The sequence below is a fragment of the Poecilia reticulata genome, linkage group LG23, assembly GCF_000633615.1.
Source record: "Poecilia reticulata strain Guanapo linkage group LG23, Guppy_female_1.0+MT, whole genome shotgun sequence".
Lineage (NCBI taxonomy): Eukaryota > Metazoa > Chordata > Actinopteri > Cyprinodontiformes > Poeciliidae > Poecilia > Poecilia reticulata.
Window position 1 is genome coordinate 14,731,860 of NC_024353.1, and position 23,195 is coordinate 14,755,054.

The window sequence follows — 23,195 nt, forward strand, 5'->3', positions numbered from 1 at the left end:
TGGATGGATGGATGGATGGATGGATGGATGGATGGATGGATGGATGGATGGATGGATGGATGGATGGATGGATGGATGGATGGATGGATGGATGGTAATTGAGGGGCTTTATTGGTTGATTGACTCATAATTTGGTTGGATCAGTGGATGGTTATTGGTTGGCTGTTGCTTATTGGTTGGTTGGATGGATAAAGTGAATACATTTGTTAAATTTGACTCATTAATAAAAACTCATATCTCTTTTAGTAACACCAATTTTGGTTTCAATCTGCATAATAAAGTTTGAACGAGTGCTGTTTTTACCAATCATCCCGGTTTCATTCTGTTTCTTGCCATTTCCCCCTAGCAGCCATTTATTGATCCTGTCAGCAGGGAGTCATTTACCACTTCACAATCAGGCCGTTTCAAACACCGTCTCTTCCTCGCTCTGGTATCATTTCTTTTTTAGAGCTGTTGAAAGAGTGCATTGAATATTGTATGAGCTCATTCCTGCATGGCTGAGCAGAACCACAGCAGCCTGTTAGTACCGGCGATGCAGCCGGTTAAAATCAATAGCAAAAGATTGCAATAACAAGGAAAAAAAGAAAAAAAGTCTCCCCTCAGGGAGCTGTTTTTGTCTCGTAAACACCTGCTATAAAACATAATTTGAGTTAGCACATGTTCTGAAACAGTATTTGACATGAGAGAAGCATCTTTTTTAAGGTACTTGAAGCGAGGTAACCAAGGAGGTCACAGTTAAGACATCACAGGTTTATCCAGCAGTTATAAAAGAAACTCATTAACAAAATGGCTCATTTAGCAGCTTTCACACATTTCCCTTCTTCATGATATAAAACTGAAGCCAACTCCATCCTGAATGATCTACGCCTGAGTATTCAGCACTCATGCTTAATTTAGGAAGTTATGACACAAATGTCCGACCTGCCTCCCTCATCCGTAAGGTTACAGAGTTTGTTTGAGCCGTCTTTTCAGATGACGTAACGACGTGTTGGTCTCAGAGGAGGAGCTCGGTTAGCCCCCGTCTCTGTAACAGAAATCATTGCTGATCCTGGGAGGCAGCCTGATGAAATATTCACACTGTTACAGTTAGGGTGGTCTTTTTATAGAGCGACACCTTTTGTTTGTTTTACTGAGCCTTCAGCCAGAGAAATCTGAGCTTGCTCAGCATCCAGAGAAAATCTTCCTTTTAGAATTCACACATGCAAAGCACAAGCAGCAGGAGAGTTAGAGATTTTTCTCCTTGTTTATTACTAATGACTCATCTGTAATAAACAGATGATCAGTGTGCGCTTTAAAAACTCCTTCTTACATCCTCGTCAACTCGCTCCATAAGGTGAGTTGATCCTTTCAAAATAAAAAGACAAAGATAAAAACAATGACTGTGGAAATATAACGTACCTGGACATGATGCAGCAGAACACTGTGTGCACCCTGTTTATTTTAATATAAGTCTATAGTATTGTTTTAGAAAATACATCCTTATAAGATAGAAAACAGTATAACTGTTTAGCAGTTCCTTATTATGACATTATTCATGCTGTTCTCAACTACATCACATATCATACAACAGTATCATCAGCGTAGAATCTCATCTAGATTTACTTGCATAACACTACAAATAGATGCTGTGTATTGGTAAATGTATCCCAGATCATCACAGTACACATGTTTTATCCTTTTGTGTGTCACTCCACACCAAAACAATGCAAGAATTACACATAATATTCGGAGGCAGTACCATGAAGACCCACCAACCTGTTTCCAAATTAGCAAGTTAAAACATTTTCAGGTTTTCTGGTGATTTAAAGCACCAGAAACCACAGAGAGTCAGATGTGGATATATGGAAGGAATATTATAACTACCATGCAGAGTCAGGAAGCATCTAAAAGATGGTTAAATGTGTCACAAAGCATTTAATAAGCACCACCTTTTACTCAAGTCTAATTTTCTCTTTTCTTGTAAAGGTTATTTCCAGTTTAATTTGTTAAAATAAGTGACAAACTAATATGCGTTTTATTTTACTCTTGTACTATAGACATGAAACCAAAATGGGAGGCGCTTACTTAACTTTCAATTCGTACTATTTTGGATGAGATTTTCATAGTGTTCATCATGATCACACATGCAATAAAAACTAAAATAGCAAATTCATAGTTCCAATAATATTATCCATGATATTTGTTGTTTTGGATACACAGACTAAAGTGAAAATATCAAATTAACAGCAGCTAACTTTTGATTTTTCTAAATTTGAAGGATAACATGCTAACATTAGCTGTTTAATTAGCTAAGCTATCTTCTTGTGTAGCCGCTCATCACGTTCCAGCCTTAGTTTAAAACATTTTAAACAGTGAGGATCGTAACACATAAAAAATAACATTTAAAACTGTTTCTAAAAGCTTACTATACCTTGACTTTTAAGATCCCAAGATCCCACCCCTAGCTTCACTGACCTGTTAACCAATTCCACTTCCATGAACAACTCTGGCCTTGGCTTTATTCACTTGCTCCATTTCTTGTATCAACATAAATAAAATAAAATAAAAAAAGAACTTGATCAAATAAGCCAAGGGAGCTCTTCACTGTGTGCAGATACCACTCAGTTTAACTTAGTGTGTTAATTGAGCAAGAGATCACACAGAAGCTGCTCTAATCATCTGCTCTGCATTTCAGACTGACTCATTAGACGGAAGATTTCAGCATTTCATTAGAGAGGCCGCGGTTGGATAAAAGAGCTAGCTCGCAGCTGCCAGCGAGAATATTTTAATGTTTAGATAGGAATTGGAAGTCATTGAGCTCCTACACAAGCCATCTGCCTCTGCATCACATAACACGCTGACAGACCTCGACGCTGGCTGCCCATGCTGCCAGCGCTCTTTCACCGTTCCCCCTTTTCTGTGGCAAATGGGAATCATCTAGAGCAATTTGCATCAAGTAGACAGGAAATGAGGGGTTATATGTTAAAAAGTTAATTTGTTCCTTCATAAGAGAGGCTGGAACGATGCATGTTCTACATTTGGTGACGCGTACAGAGCAGCGTTGTGTGCATCTGCACAGGACTTGTCTTTCAGAGGACAGCCAAGTCTCTTTTGTTTAGAGCGCTAAAAGTGCCTCTGCCTCTCTGCTGTTGTCGCGCTCATTAGGGAGTGTCTCGGAGGATGCAGCAGTGTGCTCACACACTCCCCTGCCACCGCTGAGGTTTCTGATGTAAGCACCTGAGAGCAGACAGAGGAAGCAACTTTAAGTCGGATTGGAGAAGTGACATCGCTGCAAGGAAAAGAAATATCCACACAGGATCAACGGCAGATGCAAACCGGACAAACATTAAAATGATCGAAGCAGTCGTCTGCATACAGTGACTTGCGGTTTTAGGCAGAAATGGTTTAAAGGAAGTCATTTCAATGATTATTCTTTGTCTGCACACTCAGAAAGGGCAGCAAAAAGTGAACTCTAATATGAGCAAGTTGAACCCCACTTGGAAAACTTTAACACCTGCATGTTTTAGCAGGATGAACAGCTCTTTAAAAGCTGCAAATTTACACTGACTGATTATTCATTTTTTGTGCAAGCCAAACTTCTTATTCAATAATGGCTTTGAATTGAAGGAGAATTGTAGAAGGAAAGGTTTGGATGGGAGAAATGACTAAGTAACATAAAAGAACTGAAACTGCTCATGTGGCGCCGTACAGATGTAATGAAAAGGAAATGAAGCTTTTTAGAGGAGGGTTCTTTATTTTTCTTCATACCTGGTTAAATCATTGCTGTGAAGATAAATGCTGCCTGTTGGATGGTAAGAAATCAATTTTGCACTGCACCAGTGGACATCTGGGTTGCTAGGTGTCTGCAGGTGGCAGGTGCATATATCATCAAAATGTACCTTTGTGTGTCCCTGATGCTTATGTTAAAGCATTTATTTCCCCAGTTTCACCATGTGTCATGCTGTTAAAACAATAGAAATTTTGCACATTATTTTTACTTGGTCATTTATTTTAAGATCCTCTTCATTTGTTTTCTTATTGGCAAATTTGTGAACTCGTAATAGTCGTTTCTCTCTGCCATGTTCGCTGTGTTTAGCATGAAAACCACACATCATCATACTGCAGGGGGAAGGGATTCACAGAAGTGTGTGAAACTGTCTTTATAGTTATGTTCCACCTAAAAACTTAGGCCTCGGGTTGGTTGAAGTGAAATCTCCTGTGGTTCAAATGCACATGTGAACGCCAAGTGGACCGGAGACTGCTCCGAAAAGAGGGAAGCAGACTATGGCACGGGGCATTCTGGGTAAATAGAAGCAAAACAAACGTACAAATCTAGCATTAGTGGAAGAAATGGCTCATAGTCTTTTGCCAACAACAAAAGAGAAATCCCACAGCCCCTAAAATCTGACACTACTCCATTTTGATTTACATTTTTTGAGGAAAGAAATCGTGTTCTTGTCTTTTTCCGTTGTTTCCTTCAGTGGTTCTTGGTGCAGCGCCACCACAGGCAAGGAAGGGAACAAGGTTGAGTTGGTTTGACATAACATGAGTGGAAATGTAACAAATGTTGCAGTTTTGGTCCTGAATTGAACCGAGTTCATTGGACTATCATGTGTGAAAACACCCTTACATTTTGAATGGTGTGTACGAAAAAGAACGTCACGCAACTACGTGAGCACGTGTCAACAGTTTGACCCCCGCACGTCCTCGATGGGGCCTTAAACGTCTTGTTGTCTTGTCCAGGGTAACGGATATATTGAGCTGGGGTCTCATGTGTTGTAGCGCAGGTATTTCCTCTTTGTTTTTTTTACTCTTGGTCCTTTTTAGCTGTAGAAGCTACAAGTGGTAGATCAGATTTATCAGGCATAAGAGTGGGGGGGGTTCTTTTACAATCACAAGCAGGAGCACAAAGGCAAAGCCAGATGCAGATGAGACTTGACAGGTTGGCATGGAAACCGAGTCATCTCTACAAAGACTCTGTTTTGTTTTTTTTGCATGTCTTAGCAGCTCCGTGTGTCATTGTGTATGCAGAAATGTGTGAGTGAGAGGACAAAATAAGCCCAGAAAACCCGGTGAACTTTTCCTCTGGACTTGTTTACCGAATTCGATGGCAGAAAATCTGGTTGGAGCTTAAAGAACCATATTGTGTGAGTTTTAACGGCAAAAAATGAAGTAGTGCAGTAATGATCCGCTTGTTTGATCCATCTGCTCCTCATTTAAGAGCCTTTGTTTGTTTGCCTTCCAAATGAGATAAAACATAACAGCAATAAAATGAATCTGCTTAGTCAAGCACAAACGATGAATCAGCCTGTTTTAACCCTAAAAAAACAGAGCTCAGCTGTTTTATGTGGATGAGAGACGTTCATCTACAAATCTTCACTGCATTCAAAGTAGAGTTTAGTTACAATGTAGGCAGATGGCTTTGGATCCTGGATGCTCATAAAGCAGAATTCACTCATATGTGAAGCGGCTCGGATATTTTAGCTGTTCAGCTCGTGGAGAAAAAAGTGAATATTGAATCTCGCTCAATCTGTTTCTCCTTTTGGTTTTTTCTTCCGCTGCAGTTGGGACGACAGCAGCTCGGTGAGCAGCGGCCTCAGCGACACCTTGGACAACTTCAGCACCGACGACCTGAACACGCCAGCGTACTCCGCCACAAGCTCGTCACGCAAAAGCAAGGGAGCACAGGTGGGCCGCGCACAGTGGATTCTGACCGACAGCATGGCGGTGTTTCTGGAAGAAATTCGAAAGGAGGACACTGATGGGCACAGAGAGATAGAGCTCCATTACCTGTCAGAAGCATTTCCACCCATTGATCTGTTTCACATCTTATCACGTTACTCACTTCAGTGTACTTAATAATGGGATTCAATGTAATGGATCAATGCGTGTTCATCTATTCATGGATTCTTTTCTTTCTATTCTTGCCAAAAATGTACCTATTTTCTCATTTTTCCATAGATCACATCAAAAACATTAAAAAGAAAATGCGTCTTGGGAAGTTAGCATACCTATGTGCTATGTTACTTTATATGCTTTTGACAAAACAATAGCATGTAAAGCAGCCAATCCTGAAGCACCATTCATTTTTTTTGGTGTTAATTGGCTGCACCCCCAACAGTGGAGATTAGCATCTGTGGTTGTGCTAAGATGGTTTCAGTTGTGTGTTTTCATGCATATTAAGGTATATTTGGTGGTTGAACTATCAAAATAAGCATTTATGAGCATTTTTGAGGAAATCTCAAGTATTTGTGGATGTTAGCTGTTTGCGGTAGGGTGTGGTCCCTAACTCATGTGGTTACAGCACAGTAGGGACAACCTAAACTTATCCTGTTTCAGTAGACAGTAATTCAATTTGTAGGTTTACTCTTGCTCCAATGCACTGGATATTATTCATAGGTGTCAAAGTAAAGAGGGCTGGATGTACTGTAGATGCATACCAGACTTTTTAATATGTAATTGTCCAAAGCCAAAAACCCTGATAAAGCTCAGGAGGTTTTGCATATGCTCATGCTTTCATGTAAAAAATAAAACTGCCTCGTCTAACATCTTTATTTGGCCTGAAGCGAAGGCCAACCAGAGCGTCAGCTCTGAAATTACAGCTGACGATGGGAGCAGTAAGAGCAGCATTCAGCTCTCCTCAGAGGGGCCTTTGCTTTATTCTGCCAAGTATCCTTGGCTCCTCATGAAATACTCAACAGACTGTCCTCTTAAGAGACTCTGGCGTTGCTAGGGAGACTGACCATCTGTTAAGGTAGGGCTGCTTGTCACTGTTCTGTGTGTTTGTGTGGGAGCGTTTGTAAGCGTCCCAAAACTGGAGATCTGTACATCGGAGATTCCAAAGATAGCTGCGACTTCACACACACACACCCCGCTGCTCGAGCGGGCAATCGCCCATCCTTCCAGTGACTCACAACGTGTGTTTGAATGTGCTTAGTAGTTATTTCAAAAAGAATCAGGTAGATGATTTAGCTTGTATTCCCAAGCTGTAAGCTGATTTCAATAAATCCTCCAGTGAATAGACGACTTTTATAGGCACTTTCTACGTGCGGATGAGAGAATGTCTTTTTCCAGTTGTGTTATCTCATAGAAACATCGACTAATCAGTGCTTTCTTTAATCCCAACAACACCTCCACAGTCCCAGAAAGGAAGCAGGTCCAAGCATGCCGAGCCGGAGGTGAGCAGCAGTTGGGTTGGAGCCGAAGACCTGAAAAAAGTAGAGGAGGAGCTGGATGCGAGCATGGATCCCAACGGCAGCCCTTCCCGCTGGAAGCCTTCCCCATCCACCTGTTCCCCCCAAACCCAGGGTCAGTATGAGGACACGGGTCAGAAGGCAGTGGGGCTAGCCCAGATGTCCCAGACGGGCTCGTGGAGGAGGGGCATGACGGCCCAGGTGGGGATTACCCCACCCAGGACCAAGGGGGCCTCCGCTTCGCTCAAAACACCAGGTGGGAGAGGCAACTTTGACTGCATTAAAATAAACACTGCATAGTAAAATAAATCCTTATTATTGTTTGGCTGCCTTCTTCCTTGAACATTTTCACAATTACAACCTCAAAACTCAAAGCATTATATCAAAACTTTGATTACAGAGTAGTACATGAACCTTTAGACTAAGCAGGAAAGCATTGATCAGAGAGGCAGCCAAGAGGTTCAAGGTACCTCTGGAGGAACTGCAGATATCTACTGCTTAGGTGTAAGAACCTGTTGAGTGATTGGTTGTACACTCTACAAAACTGGTCTTAAAGGGGCAGTATTATGTAAAATTGACATTTTAGAGCTTTACGTCATGTTATTCTCTTATCAAAAACATACCTGGAGAGTTGCCTTGATTAGTTCATGCATGTTTGAGAAATCATCTAATCTCCCACAGCAACCACTCAGCTGTGCAAAGCGCTTCCTTCAAGGACGAAGCTCCTTCTCGTATCTGTAGTTTCCAAGTTTCCTCTTTACAGACCATCCTTTTCCTGTGACTCCTCCTCTCAGCTCCTCAAGACTAGCCAGCATCAATTAGCAAACAGCTGAGCTCATTATACAACGCTGGTAAAAACATTGTTCAAGAGTTAATAGAGGAGGCATGTTGTGTTGACTTCCTGAAGGTCAGAAAAGAGCAGAGACCCAATTTCTAGGAGTTAATTTTCTTAGTCAAACAAGTAAAACAATTGCTTCATAGTAGTATAAATTGGCCCTATGTGCCATAATATAGTCTCTTAGTGTTGTTTAGGTTTCCACCGGCTATAAAATGATGACAAGTGTAGTATACAGTTTGAAGGGTTATTGTCTTGATCAATCTCATAAAATTCCAATAAAAATCCTTTGAAATTCATGTGTCTAGGTATCAATTTAACTGCAGGATGCTATCTGATAAAAAGATGGCAGGATGCTAAATCTGTAGCTTTTGTCTGTTTTTCAGGTAAAACAGACGATGCCAAGGCCTCAGAAAAGGGCAAAGTACCCTCCAAAAGCTCTGCTGGTATACAGCGCTCACCGTCAGATGCTGGGAGAAGTAGCGGGGATGAAGGCAAGAAGCCTCCCTCTGGAATTGCTCGCCCCCCTGCCACCAGTTCCTTTGGATACAAGAAGATCCCTGGCCCTGCCGGCACTCTAATTACCTCAAGTGGTGCAGCCCTCACCAGTGGCTCAGCCACACTGGGCAAGGCCCCCAAATCGTCGGCTGCCCTCGGCAAAGGCACGAGCATCGGCGGCGTCCGTAAAACCAGCCTGGACGGCTCTCAACCCCAGGACGACGGCATTCTCCTCAGCTGCAGCGGCTCCAAGGTCACCCTGCAGTACCGCTCCCTCCCCAGACCTGCCAAATCCTCCAGCGGGGCGGCGGCGGCAGCAGCGGCAGTGGCCGGGCGCTGCGGACACCGCTCCAGCTCCAGCAGTATCGAATCGAATGTTAGCAGCAAGTCGGCGGTCGGGGCAGCAACACAAGCAGGTGCCAAACGGAGAGAGGGAAAGATGGGCTCAGACCGCTCCAGTCCCATCACCGTCAACCAGACGGATAAAGAGAAAGTCGGGGTGTCGGACCAGGACCCGGCAGCAGGGCTGTCCACCTCTCCCAAATCCAGCCCCACCTCCAGCTCAGCGGGCCAGTCAGGTCTCAGGCAGCCAGGGTCCAAATACCCAGACATCGCTTCGCCTACCTTCCGCAGGTCAGACCCAGAATACTTCCCTTCTGCTCTTATCTGTCTTGGTACCTTGTTTTCTTGTTGGGTTTTGCGTGAATCAACCATTTCACCGCATAGTTTCTTTTAATTGCATTTCTGAAAAGCTTTCATGGTATGTAGGTGTTCAGGAACAGGCTCAAGTCTCTTCCAGAGTTCATCAGGTTCATTCAGAACATCAGCCTGAGCTTCAGTGTGGTTTTTCTTGAGTGATAAATGCGGTGCTAAGATTTTTTTTCTTGTTCCCAAGACTCTAAAAGAGGACAGCTGAAACATGACTGCTCCCCTATGGTTTAAACATCCTCTGACATCTCTATCAATTTTTATCAGGGGGCACAGAATAAATATAAACCAGTACGCTAAGGGATGTTGCTACACAGACTGCCCCCTAGTGTCGATGATAAGCAACTGCAGCTAAAGCTTTGTTCAGTTTTGATTAAATTCCACCAAATCCTGTTCAGAAGTCTAGATCAGAGATCATGTTAACAGGATGTTTCTTGACACCCAGTCTTTGTTTTCAAGCTGTAGCTTAGTGCGTGTTTGGAAACAGTCCTGCCATACCAGCTGGCTCCATCTGCATGTCTACAAGCTTCTTTTTCCTCAACAGAGAATTATCTTTGTGTTTTTTTTAGTAAATATTGCTGTGACTGAAGGGTAGCAGGATTGAAGATCCTAACAGATGTTTTCATATGGTTAATATGGCTACAGTTGCAGCAGGTCAAGAATGTGTTTGGAAGGGTTTTGTCTGTGGGAAGATGCCATAAAGCTTCTTTGTTGTTACATATACAGTGCCTTGCATAAATAAGTATTCACACCCCATGAACATTTTTATGTTTTGTCGAAAATGTGCATTTTTATGTCATAGATCAACACAAGGTAGTGCACAGTGGTAGGCACATTTCGGCTAAAGTGCTATTAGCAAAATTTTTATTTAGAACTTTTGCTAACTTTGCCTCCGATTTGTCATTTTTCCGAATAAATACTGAAGCGCTAATTAACTTGGCTGTTTAACTTGTAAATTTTCAACTGTATTAAGTTTTATAAAAGTCCAGTATTGTTCCAGTATGGAGCTTGCAATCGCCCATTTGAGCACTTCTAAATGACTGCACCCACCTCTCTACCCCATCCTCCCCCCACCCTAGATTGTTTGGCACCAAAGCCAGCAGCAAGGCCAGCTCTCCGGGCACGCCCGACTCTGGCAAGTGCCCGTCAATACTGGGCAGCCCCCACGGCACACTGGCCAGGCAGGCCAGCCTGGACTCGCCTTCTTCTGGCACGGGGAGCCTGGGCAGCGCCGGCGGCCTGAGCGGCGGCAGCAGCCCGCTGTACGGTAAAACCCCTGACCTGTGTACCGACTCGCTGGCCTCCAGCCCAGCCTCTGGGCTCTCCCTGCCCTCCAACGCTCGCCCCTGGCCTGCCTGTAGCTCATCAGCCGGCAGCAAGGACACGCTGAGCTGCCAGAGTATGACCAGTCTGCACACCAGCTCTGAGTCCATTGACATGCCGCTGGGCCATCACGGGCCTAAGGTTACGCGAACCGGCAGTATCAAGTCCACCCTGTCTGAGGGGTGAGTAAGAAGAGAATACGATTGGGACGAATCGTATTCATTGTTTCATTTGACAACTGAGACAAAAAGTGTAGCCTTGTTACCTTAGGATCTAGGAATAAGAAGATAGATAGCATCACAGTGAGTAATACCAGTGATATACATGAACTCATCCAGTATGCAATAAATTTTTCTGCTCTGGTTTTGCAAAAGTAACAAAAACACAAGTCCAAACCACAGCAGAAAAAAGTCACTATAAATTCAGATCATTTCAGACATGCTCATTAGAAGTCTGTATCAGTGTATCCATTGTTTTGTCCACACGCAGTGCATGGAGTACAACACAGAACGTAGTCTCTCGACACTCTTTTATAGGCCCTCACTAGTGCAGCTGAATGTCTCAAAAATGAAACAATCAAACTTTAAACACGGTGTCTGTGTCTTCAGTTTTTGTAGCTCTACGTAGATGCATAATGTCCTGATGTTCTCTCCGTTCTGTCTGTCTCTGTGTGAACGTTCGATTTCTTTTTCATGTGTCATGAAATACAAATGATTTGAGTGTTCATCTGATTGGCCCATTCCTCTGTTCCAACAGCATGCCCCTTGACAGAAACACGCTCCCCAAAAAGGGACTGAGGTACAGCACATCTGCATCCGTAGTTATCTCTGTTGTCTGTTTGCACTCGCCTGGATCACCAGCGCATGTTCAAATGTTGTTCACACCACGGCCCTAAGCAGATATTTCCAATAGGTATTGATGTAAAGATTCAAAAAGATGGAGGACTGCATGATTTAGCACATTTACGTTAAATGTACAGTCACCTCAACATTTACTGTGCCCCTTACTGACTGTGTGTCAAAACTCAGTACTTTAGATTTATTTTATTTAGTTTTGCAGTCACTTGATTTTGAAAAAAAAAGAAAATCCAACCTTCAATTTACTGAAGGAAAAGCAATCCAGTTTTTTTTTTTTTAAAAAGTAAGGACTTTGGTGCCCAATCCATTCACGTCACTAACTCGTCTTTCCATCTGCCATTACATCCTGCTGTCACTTTTGAACAATACACCAAGGTAGGGACAGACCCCCCAACCTATAGGTGTCAGTCCACCTTTTTCTGGTTGAGGTCAGGCTTAGAGGAGGTAGTCGCTTCACATTCAGCTGCTCCACTGGAGTTGATGACCTGAATAAAGGAACGATGAGATCCTACCAAACTAGAAACCATCCTCTCCATAATTATGCCTTACGCTCCTGTCCGAGGATTGGGGAACATGTGCAACCCAGGCAGAGTCCAGGTACTCTGCACTGTACTCCTGCATCATCCCTTGCAAAAAAACTTTGGGAAAGTAAACTTTTCCAGATCCACAAAACCCATGTAGTCTGGAAACCAAACCCTCATACACTCCTCAGCAATTCAGCAAGGAAGATCTACATCTGCTGCTTCAGATTCAGAGGTCCAATGATCAGTTCAAGCCTCCGTTCCAACACTCTAGAGCACAGTTTTTGGGGTAATTTTGTCATTTAAGGTTGAGCTTGGAATGAACTTAAATTTAGGCTAAACAAAACCATTGAAAATCAAGGTAGATCATCTCTGACGACAGTTTTCAGTATTCACTTTTTAACTACAGTAAATGGACTGAACTAATGTAGCACATTTTCAATCATTTTGAACACTTAAAGCGCCTTACGCTGGAGTGACATTCATCCACTCGCACTCACAAATGGAGGAGGATGCTGGAATTGAGCATACAGATACTGATGTGTCATGTTTGTAATAGCACTAGTATGTCACAATGTTAGATGTTGCATTTAACACCACCTGCTAATGAGAGTCTGACAGTGAAAACGTTCTCCTGAACCACAAAATGGCTTACAGACCTGCTTTGTACCGCTCAGTTGAAATGAGAAATTGCATCTTTCCTCTTATGGCAAAATCTCTCTAGTTTGTCAACAAGCCTGGATCCTTTATGCACTCTGTCCTTCAGTTCACCCCAAAGGTTTTCAGTAGGATTTCTGAGAGCAGACCGATAGAGCGTTAAGCCAAGGGAGAAAATTCAAGTTTTTTTTTTGTTTTGTTTTTTCATTTAGCCTGAAACGAAGAAATAACTCAGATTTGTAGCTGTTCAAACTTGCCTCTATATTTTAAGGGAATCCTTCGGAGCAGATGAATGGCCTGGTTTCAAACTATTTGGTTGTATAGACTGCCTTTGGTGCATTTGCTCTTTTAAAGCTTGAATGAATCTGCTGTCATGTAACTCTTTCTGCCTGTTTGAAATGCTGCTCAGTGTGGACAGTGGTGACTTTTTGCAAAACCTCCCTCTAAGCTCACACGGCTGTTTACAATTCAGGAACGATCTGCTATACCCCAGCTTTTGGTTACTGGCTATGGAAACTCAGGTTTCTTTCTACACTAATATTCAGGAAATAAGCACAAAGGTCCTGTTGATGACGATTTTGTTGGGGGAAAGTCAAACATCTTTCATACCTCGGTCTGTTATAACGTCAGCGACGAAAAATCCAACGTCACACCAGCAAGTAGAGTGTTATTCGCCCATTGCTGGTTGAAATAAAAAGGATGTATAGGGCAGTGATGAAAGCCGGGGTCAGATGTGACAAGCCTGGTAATGCTGTTAAGAAGGAAGGAGTGCAAACTCAATTATAATTCCCAGAGGATTAAATATGGCCGATTGTCATGTGTGAGATAAGAAGGCTTTCTGTTGAGCTGGAGATGGGGAGAGAAGAGTTGAATGGTAGAGAGTGTTTGTGTGTGTATGTATGCGTGTGTGTGTGTGTGTGTGTGTGCGTTTCATTCATTAGCATGCAAAAGCATGGACAACTGCAGTCCATTTTCCTGTAAATCGTTAAATGATTGAAGGATGAACTGATGTAGCAACTGTTCAGCCAATACAATGCTCCAAAAACTAAACCCAACACTTCGAACCATTTTAAAGTCTACTTCGCTTTGTAGCACCGTTGTCCGTGGTGATTTTTGAGGAACCTCAACTGATGCAAATCTGAGTAGCCATTTATATTTTGCAACCCTAGTCATTTTTGTGCATTAAGATTTCACAAAAATCATGGTTTAGTATCTAACTCAAGTAAAAAAGCCATGATTTGGTGCTTGTCTGACTTTGAAGTCCCAACTGAAACACTCAAACTAAGGTTAGTGCGACTGTCCTGGTCCCTGGTCAGTATTATGGTTTGGCCCCAACCTGGAATTTAAAATCTCCAGTTCATCCTCACTCAGTTTTGAAGCTTCTATTCCACATCACGGTGTGAGCCTTACCTTGGTCTAAGTCTTGACATGGTCCTTACCTCACTTTTGAAGTCCTGTTCTGCCGATTTGTTCAGTTTTAAAGTCTCCATTTGGTTTCCATCACGGTTTTATCCTTTGCTCAGTTTTAAATTCCTGTTTGGTCCTAATCTGAAGTTTGGAGTTCCTGTTTGGTGTCATGGATTTGAACCTTGGTCTTGAAGTCACAATTTGATCTTGAGTCAGTTTTCAAACTAAATCTTTGGCAATTTTAACTTGGTCTGTGTGTAACACTAAAGATAAATAATTACTTTTTCAGCCAGAAATGCTCTGTCAGATTAGCATGTAGCGTAGAGGATTAGGACAATTATTGGGCAACTGTAATTTGGTAGCAAATGGTAGCAGTGTGCATCGACAAGTTGGGGATATTATTGAGCGAAGGGACAAGTTTACCCCAACCCATTGCCTGTCTGATACTATAAAGACACCTGAGTTATTTGTTATGGTTATGACTCAGTATGAATGTTAGTGAAGGATTGTTTGAATCCTACAGGCAGCTTTGGTCACACATATTCATATTCATATGAATGTTTTTTTTAAAGTGTCATACACATCTGGTGACTGAAGGAAAGATTCAAATATTCAGATTTGTTCTTTTTTTTGCATGTTGCTGATTGCATAGTGGTGCATGTTTATTTACCCTCTGCTCTTGTGCATTCGCTGTGTAGCTTTGCTGCTGCAGAAAAAACCTGCTTAAACTTCTGAAAATGTCCTCCTGCCTGAAGTTCATAGTGGTTTCGTGGCTTTCAGGTACCCGCCGTCGTCTCGGCAGACGTCCCACGAAGAAGGAAAGGAGTGGTTGAGGTCGCATTCGACCGGGGGCCTGCAGGACACGGGCAGCCAGTCCCCGCTTTCTCCTCCCGGAGCGGCTTGCATCAACACTGGGAAATATCACTACTCCAACCTCTGTTAGTCTTTAAAAATCTCCTTATTTTATTACATTATAGTCCATGAAAATCCCAATTTCATTTGTGTTTTTCACTATTAATTCTAATGCAGGCAAAATATGAAAAATGCTTTATTTTGTTTCTTTGCAATGTTTCATGAATTTCAAACTGTATTTTAAAAAGGTCCATGTTTAATCTAAAATCATCCAGTTAAGATTTGGTGTCTCTAAGTAGTTAATATTTCCAACGAGAGATAATCAAATGCAGTCAGGACTCATTAAAACTTTTTCATTGTTAGCAGCTCGTGGTTATACTCACAGCGCTTAAAATTTTTTTCCTGTATTGTCTGTCAATCTGTCACTTTTTTTACTGTGTTCCCCTAAAGGCCACCACATATATGATTTAGAAATTATTATTTGATGCTAATTTATCCAAGAGTTGTCAGCCAGTCCTAGTTTCACCAACTCCACAACAAGTAAAGTAGCTACAGGCTGTCCTTAAAATGGGTGCAGGTCAATAAATAAAATCATTACCTAATTTGCATAACTCACCATGTGTGTCCAATTGTAACAGATGTTAGAGAGAAGAATGGGGTGACCAAAAGAGGTAAAAAAAAGTACCATACCATATCCATCTTTTTCTTATATCTTAACCATCTGGTCGACTTAGGAGAAACAACTAAAACATACCATCTGCTGCTTGTTGAAAATAATACATGTTTTCACATCAGAGTCTTCAAAAGTAATCAATCGCTATGTTTCCATCCAATGGTCATATAAAAGTAGAGAAAACTTAAAAAATTTAGCAAAGATGAAAATGTGAATTTGGCATGTTTCAAATCGATTGGTTTGGAGTGAATCAACCAGGCTACGCAAAACCTGATTACATCAGATGCTCAAGTTATGCGTTGGTGTAAAAAAAAAAACATAGGTAAATGTTCGTTATGTCAGAACTTAATCGACAAATGTGTTTCCATCTTCACTTTAGCACTTTGACACTTTTTCAAAAAAGTCAAAAACCTAAGTTAACTTAAGCGAGTATAAAGAACTATTTTGTGAAATTGAGGAAATTATTTTGAAAGTTGTTTCCATCAACCTTTTCTAAAGCGATACTTCCAAGTGCGCATAATTTTTTTTGATAGAAACACTTCTAATGAGAACATAAAAGTCAGGAGGGTTTGCCCTACTTTGACAATAATACTCCACCAGAAGTCACACACGTTGCTTCGCAAAACGATATTTGCAAAAGCAAGATCATGCACTGAAAAAAAATGTTTCTTTGAACCAACTTTAAAAAATGACTAATTTGTTTCTCTATGTTGTTTATTACATTTGCTCAAGCTTGTAATTCTCAACTTCAGAATTACTCAAATCAGAATTAATATCTGGAGCAAAACTAATACAATTATCTGTAGCAAATTTGAGTAACTTTTTAAAAAGTTCGCTGAAAAACATTTTTTTCAGTGCGATAACATATTAATAAAGTGACTCATACCGCTATATTGTCTGCATGTCATTTCTGCGCAGTAAGCCCAACCAACATCAATCAGTACAACCTGCCACCAGGCAACAGCGGCAGCATGAGCCGCTCCAACAGCATCCCTGCTCAGGACTCGTTTGACCTGTACGGAGAGGGCCACCCGCTAGGGGGCAGTGCGACCTCCCTGGAGGACAGACCCCGGGCCATCAGTCGCTCTGGTTCCTTCAGAGACAGCACAGATGAAGGTAAGACGGTGCTGAACTATGAACCTGAAAAGACCATGAGAATAGAAAGAAATATGTTTGAGGTTAAAATAGCTGATGTTTTTTTGAAGTGTCTTCTGAGTTGTCCACACTGTGTCTCTGTCTCACAGTCCACGGCTCGTCCTTGTCTCTGGTCTCCAGCACATCCTCACTTTACTCTGCGGTAAGTCGTTAAACGGGGCAGGTTTGAGAAACCAAATAAAACACAATATGCTCCCTATAACATTCTGTTGTTGTTTTTTTAAGTGAAATGAAATTCATCTAAAACTATATCTCTTTCCCCTTCTAGGTCAGTTTTATATGTTTTTATTGAGGTTATACTGGAAATGTGTAAAGTAGCCATAAATAACAGGAATACTGTTGGCGTCTCTAGTAGCGCAGGCTGTGACTCAGACACCACAATCATGGAGACGGCAGATTAGTTTTTGCGAGCAGAACTGATGACCGTACACTTCTGTCTCATTACTGCAGCTTTCAAGTCGCTAACGTTTTTGTGCTCGTCGAACGAATCGCTTCGTTTCCTAATAAACAAAAAATAATTCTCGTTTGGTTTTCTGGTGGATTTTTATCATTTTAATTGTCAGTGATGGTGTCTTTTAGATCTTTTAAGTTAAGTAAGATTATCTCCCATGTTTGCTATTTAATCTCTTTCTGATTCGTCACATCAGAGGGGAAATGGCATCAGAGGAAATGGTTCTAACTGGAGTTTGCTTGTCTCTTAACAGACTGAGGAAAAAGCCCACTCTGAGGTAAAACTGAGGGACAGAACAAGCATGTCTCTGTCCTGCATGCTGCCTTCCTGCCCTGTAGCATTAAACTTTGGCTACAATTGCTTGTGCTGCGTCGCATTTGTCATCAGAAGTTCAAATGTCTAATCTCCAAGTTGGAGAACTCCATTGGTACAACTTCTGGTAGGGAGACTGTTGCAGCGGAGTCACTGGCTTGGATTGCTATACAACAGATAGCCTAGTGACGGAGCAGAACAGTCAATAAAGCCTGATGGATTTCAAACTTGCAACTGAAACGTTACGATTCGGTGCAACATCAATCCGACGGCTGAGGTCCAGCTTCTGGTTTCAAGTGCAAGAAAGTCTCTGCCCACCAACAGATTTCTTCAGCTTTTTGTGACATTGAAATCCTTTGTGTTAATATGAGACGGAGAGTAAACCCAAGTAAATATTTTATGTAGTTTTAAAATTATTTCATTCATTAAAGGGGAAAAAAAAAGCTGTCTAAGCCAATGAAAATCTGTTACGGGCGAATACTTTTCTTTTTGCACCGTAAGTCGTTGCTGCTTTGTTTGACCCGGTTTGTTTTCACCTAGTGTTTGTCCGACCCAGCATGTTCCTCTTTGCATCTCCTCTGGCTGTTTCCTTGTGTTTGAATGTCTTGCTTGTTCTGCTGTGCAGAGATTCCTCTCCGATATAGTCCAACAAGGACAAAAATCGCTGATATTTGTCTCTAATAGCATTGGCCAGAACCAGCACCAAAATTTGAGCTACGGCTGTGTTTGGTGTGACGACAAAACAGTTTAACTCTATGTTGCATTGCTTTTCATGATCTTTCGGTGATTTAGTTTTCAAATGTAAACAACATTTTGCTTTTCTTTATTACAAAAACTAACACGACATGCATCGACTGCACCCTGATTTCATCTAATTTAGCTTCTTTTCCTCTTTTTTGTCTTGAGTTTGTATGTCTTTTAGTTATGTCGTTTTATTCATGTGTTTTAGCTCAAGTTTGGTTCAAACGCTCTGAGATGAAGGGAGTTTAATGGATCACTGAGAATTCAATACAAGTGACACACTTGTGATATTTCCCCTGAAATTAAAAAAATCATATTTTCAATTAAATTACATTTAGATGAGTAAATATCCTTATTTCCACAAATAACTAGCCGAAACTCACAGTGCCTTCAAGAGCATTCATATCTTTTGAAGCTTCTTCACACACTTTGATTTTCCACATTTTGCTTTCACACAAAACCCCGGTAACACACACCGAAGAGTGTGGTTGTGTTTAAAATGTGGGCGAAAAACAAAACTCAAGAGTTATCAATACTTTTGCAAGGCAATCCAATTACTGTGGATGACATTTCCAAATCTGATTTTGGTTTGATATTTAATAGTTTTCTGATTTCTCCTTTTTCAGACATTTACATTATTCTGTACACCCTTACATAGACTAAGTCCATTTTTTTCTTATTGTCTGTTAAGAAACCAGACGTGTCTCACGTCAGACAGTAAGAATTAATAGGCACGTCTTTTTGCACGTGTATGTAAATATCTGGTTGGAACTAACTGTGTGATCCTTGTTAGGAATATTCTCAGGTATTTGCAGTTTGTTGAACCAGGTTTTCAGTCCAAGCCTCTCTTGCTTTGCCGCTCATTGCTAACCTCTGACTGGGTGTGACTTGTTATTTGGTGTCCGTTTGGACCACCCCAGTTCTGTTTGATGTCAGCATGCAACATAGTGTTAATTTTGACTCTTTTCTTTTCAATCAAGGGCCAAACAGTCCAAAATTCCACGGTAATCCCCCCTCACTTTATGTTTCTTTACACTTCACTCCAATGTTTTTGACACACGTTACTGTGTAACTGCACTTTTCTTTCCTCATTGATGCTCATCAGCATGATTGCAAAAAAGTTTGAAGTCTGTCTACATGGCGCGCATTCACGTCTGCTCTCTCTCGCCCAAAACCAGCAAATCAGAAAGCTGCGGCGGGAGCTGGATGCTTCTCAGGAGAAGGTGGCAACCCTCACGTCTCAGCTGGCTGCCAACGTGAGTTTGTTTCTTTCAAAGGATTCCATTGAACAGCCGGCTCATTTCCATAATGGCCTCCTTTTGGACAGCACAGTTTGTTTCAGCTGTGGAGGGAATAAAAGTCTGGTCTTGCTTTCTGCTCAAAGCCGAAAGCAAGACCCATCCGCATTTTGTTCTCAGATGGGATATTTGCGCGTTGTGATCAAGCTGTGCGTATTGTCTCTTTGCGTTTGTCTTACCCAGGGACTTTTTGTTTTTGCCAAAACAGAAATCACAGAGGCAAATGAGTGAGCAGAGAACAACAATAGGAGCAGAGAACAACAGTTTGTAGATGAAATAGTGATATGAAACTCTCCAAATGCCTAACAAAGTCTTCCTGCTGCTAGATTGACAGTCTCAAGCATCGGAACGCGCGTCATCCTCCTGTAGTGCTAAGTGCTTGTTCAAGTGTGGATGTAGACTTTGTCTCTTCTTGCAGTTTGATGCTTTGACCATATAATAATGCAAAATCAGTGCTGGAAACTGAACAGTGGAGAAACCTGAAGGACAAAAGAAGATCCATTTAGGAGTGATTTACAGAACTTTGCTCTGCATTGACAAACCGTAGTTTTGCCTTTTGATTTAACGGAAAACCTTTTTGCCAATGTCCTTTGTGGGACAAGAAGAATCTTGTCAAAGAGGACAGGATTCTCCTTTCCCTTTTTGTGGTGTTTTAAGAGTAGAATTGATTGGCTTTTCAAAATTATGTCTACCAATTTGAGACATCATGACACCCTTAAGTAATGTGTCTCTTTATTGGAGGCATTGCAATGCTCTTGAGGAGGGTATCTCTTATATTTCACATCACAACGTTCAGGAGAAATTTATCTCATTGGTAGCTTTAGAGAAGAGTTCTTCTTTTTTGGAGACATGTTAACATCCTTTAGTTGTACATCTCAGTTTAGGGATCTTAACTCTCTTTAGGAGGGTTCAGATCCTCAGAGTGTTCTCAAGCTTGTTCCAAGGTCGTGGCATTGGAACAACCATGAGAAGTGCCTCTCTTTATTTTAAACATTGTAATAGCTTTGAGTTTTTCCTCTTCATTGGAGACATCAGACAGCCCTGAAAGGGAAGACTTCTGGTTATGTAGTTATTTTTATTTTGAGTGACATTAACCTTCTACCCCTGACCTCAAGAAGTTTGTAAAAAGAAAAAAACTACATGCAGCTCCAGTGGGCTCAGGTCCAAGGCGTAGGGCAGCTTGTTCTTCTCTGGGATGCGAGGCCGATCATCACCTCCCTTGTCTGTGGGGGTGAGGAGTCAGCTCACAGGTGGAGTTGGAAGAAGGTGCAGAGTTAGTGGGAGGGGTACGAGGAGTTGGCATTTCTAAAGGTCACCGCTGTTACAAATTCAGCCCTGGAAACTGAGTGGAATTGGCATTGTTGGGTGTTCCTCTCTGTGTTTTATTTTTGGACTCGCAGTTCCTCACAGCTACTGAGGGAATTCTTCTTTGTGTAGACAGTTTTACCCAGACTGTAGGCAGAATGATAAAAAGCATGAATGTGTGTGAATTTGTGTGATTCTGACATTCTTTTGATTTGTCTGGGCACGCTGCCCATCTTCCTGTGACACACCAGGCCTGACAGGTGTCTCAGGGTGTCTGGCTGAGGACGGCAGGAAGAGCAGGCGTCACATACGTACAGCCACACACAGACAAGCACACAAGCAAAGATCACAGCAGAGCAAACATCGCTGTTGTAGACAGAAGGCTTTACCAGACAGGCATTCATAAACATAGAGCCACAATTTTTAAGGCAAGACCAATTTCAGAGCGGCACGGTCCTAAACGGACAGATTCAGCAGGACAGATGGTACGATTTCCTGAACCTGCTGCCATCCTTCATCGTGCTACTGCTGCATCCCCAGGTGACGGATTGAGTCATGGAGAAAAGCCCTTCTCTGATGTGTGTGCCACACATTTTACTCTGCAGTAGTCCAGAGAGATACAGAGCATGAAGAAATCCACGAGCATTAATTTGATCTGGTGAGATGTAACGTGTCCTCCAGGACGTCTTAGACTTTGTTCCTACTTTAAAAGTCCCAGCACCAGGTTTTAAGCTGTTAAGGAAAACAAACTCTGCACATGTAGCATGTAGCCTAGTTAAGTTCTCAGTTGCCTTCAGCAACAATCGGTACTAATGGCTCTTTTAAACGCAAAAGTTATGTTTTCTTCTCGCGTAACTTTCAGAATAGAAATAAATGAATGGATAAACACCTGATGTCTTTGAATGGTTCTGGTTTGGAGGCGCAGTTCTTACCAGAATTATCGTTGTTTTCATATTCTCTCTTACACCCTTCCACATTTTCTCAAATTAGAACTGTAAATAATGTGTTAATTGAATGTGATAAACAAAACAAAAAAACTGCATCAGATTGAATAATTGGGAAAATATATATGAGTTTAATCATTTTACAAAATATAGTCAATACTTTGGAGAACCGCTTTTTGATATTAGCACACCGTCATTCTTTTTAGCAAAATATCTCAAACTCAGTCGGTTTTGCCACTGATTCTCAATTGGGTTCTGATCTGGACTTTGACTTGGCCATCCTAGCACATGACCAGACTATAAAATAGTTCCAGTGTAGCCGTGGCTTTGTCTTGTAATGTTGTAGTTGGCTAACTTCTGAAAGCAAATGGTTTCATAAGATTTTAGTTAAAAAAAATTCAAAAACCGAAAACATTTTCCGTCTACTTCCCAAGTAGGCACTAATCTGTGTTACCTTGTCACATCAACTCCCAACAAAATGCAGTGAAGTCAATTATATAAAAAAAATTACTGATTTTTTTATGTTGAACATGTCTTATTCAGTTAAACCCAGTTATTCTGAAAATGAAATCAGAGCATCCCAAGGCAGACGTCTCTGTGTGTGTGCAGGCTCACCTGGTGGCCGCATTCGAGAAGAGCCTCAGCAACATGACCTGCCGCCTGCAGAGCCTCACCATGACCGCCGAACAAAAGGTACGAGAAGTTACGCCTCACTCAACAACAGACTAAAGGAAACTGCATTCAAAGGAAGAGAAATAATTAGGAAAAGCAAGCTGTGCCATTTCATTAAACTCTTTTTGGAAAGGTAGAACACGGTGGAGGATTACTGGATTATTTCTGTTATCTTCATAATTTGGGTGCTGCCAAAGTCTTGAGTCTTGCTAATGTCGTAGTTTCCTATTATCTCAAGATTTGCCTCACTTAAGACAAAGTTCAACATTGCTTGAACTGTCTGTCCTTCAAAAGAGATCAATAAGAGCTTCCCACTGATCACTGCATCAGTATCTTTAGCTCAGAGGGCTAACAGGACCCGGTAGCTTTTTAATCCTCTAGGCGCTAAAGCAGACTAAAGGGAGGCCTTTGTCAGAAAACACGGTTCTAACTTTTAATTAAAGCAGCCGCCCTATCTGCAGCTCTCAGTGGGCTGTGGTGGAGGGGAAAAAAAGGAGGTTCCCTCTCCTCTGTGAAGTCAGCTCAACAAAGAGTGCAGCCTTTTTTCCCTTCCTCAGAGCAGGGGGCGCTGGCTCCGACATCTAGTGGGAAAACTTTTCCTCCTCCCTTTCTGCTTTATTAAAACCATTGTCAAAGCCAAACTTGGAGAACTTGTTCACATCAAAGCAGCTTGTGTGTTGATTCCAAAAATAAAAAAATAAAAACTTCCAAAGTGCTCTATCTGGGCACATTTTGTTGCTATATGTGTTTTCTTCCAGGCTACAAAGATCCCATCCTCTTAAGTAGTGTTTCTGTGATGCTAAAAAGAGAACTT

At 41.7% G+C, this 23,195-nt stretch overlaps 1 protein-coding gene across 16 annotated transcripts in view; it reads left to right on the top strand.

Moving 5' to 3' along the window:
• Positions 1-23,195, top strand: part of nav3 (neuron navigator 3) — a 370,879-nt gene that overhangs the window by 325,842 nt on the left and 21,842 nt on the right. For 8 of the 16 annotated variants that reach the window (XM_008401340.2, XM_017302697.1, XM_008401338.2 and 5 more), the window contains 12 exons: positions 5,544-5,667; positions 7,119-7,428; positions 8,394-9,138; positions 10,293-10,718; positions 11,293-11,334; positions 14,759-14,916; positions 16,422-16,619; positions 16,748-16,800; positions 17,363-17,386; positions 19,143-19,166; positions 19,341-19,418; positions 22,319-22,402. In XM_008401340.2, coding sequence (XP_008399562.1) covers positions 5,544-5,667; positions 7,119-7,428; positions 8,394-9,138; positions 10,293-10,718; positions 11,293-11,334; positions 14,759-14,916; positions 16,422-16,619; positions 16,748-16,800; positions 17,363-17,386; positions 19,143-19,166; positions 19,341-19,418; positions 22,319-22,402 — 2,266 coding nt within the window. The remainder of the gene's footprint in view (positions 1-5,543; positions 5,668-7,118; positions 7,429-8,393; positions 9,139-10,292; positions 10,719-11,292; positions 11,335-14,758; positions 14,917-16,421; positions 16,620-16,747; positions 16,801-17,362; positions 17,387-19,142; positions 19,167-19,340; positions 19,419-22,318; positions 22,403-23,195) is intronic. The other 8 variants (XM_008401334.2, XM_008401336.2, XM_008401345.2 and 5 more) reach the window with 5 other exon arrangements.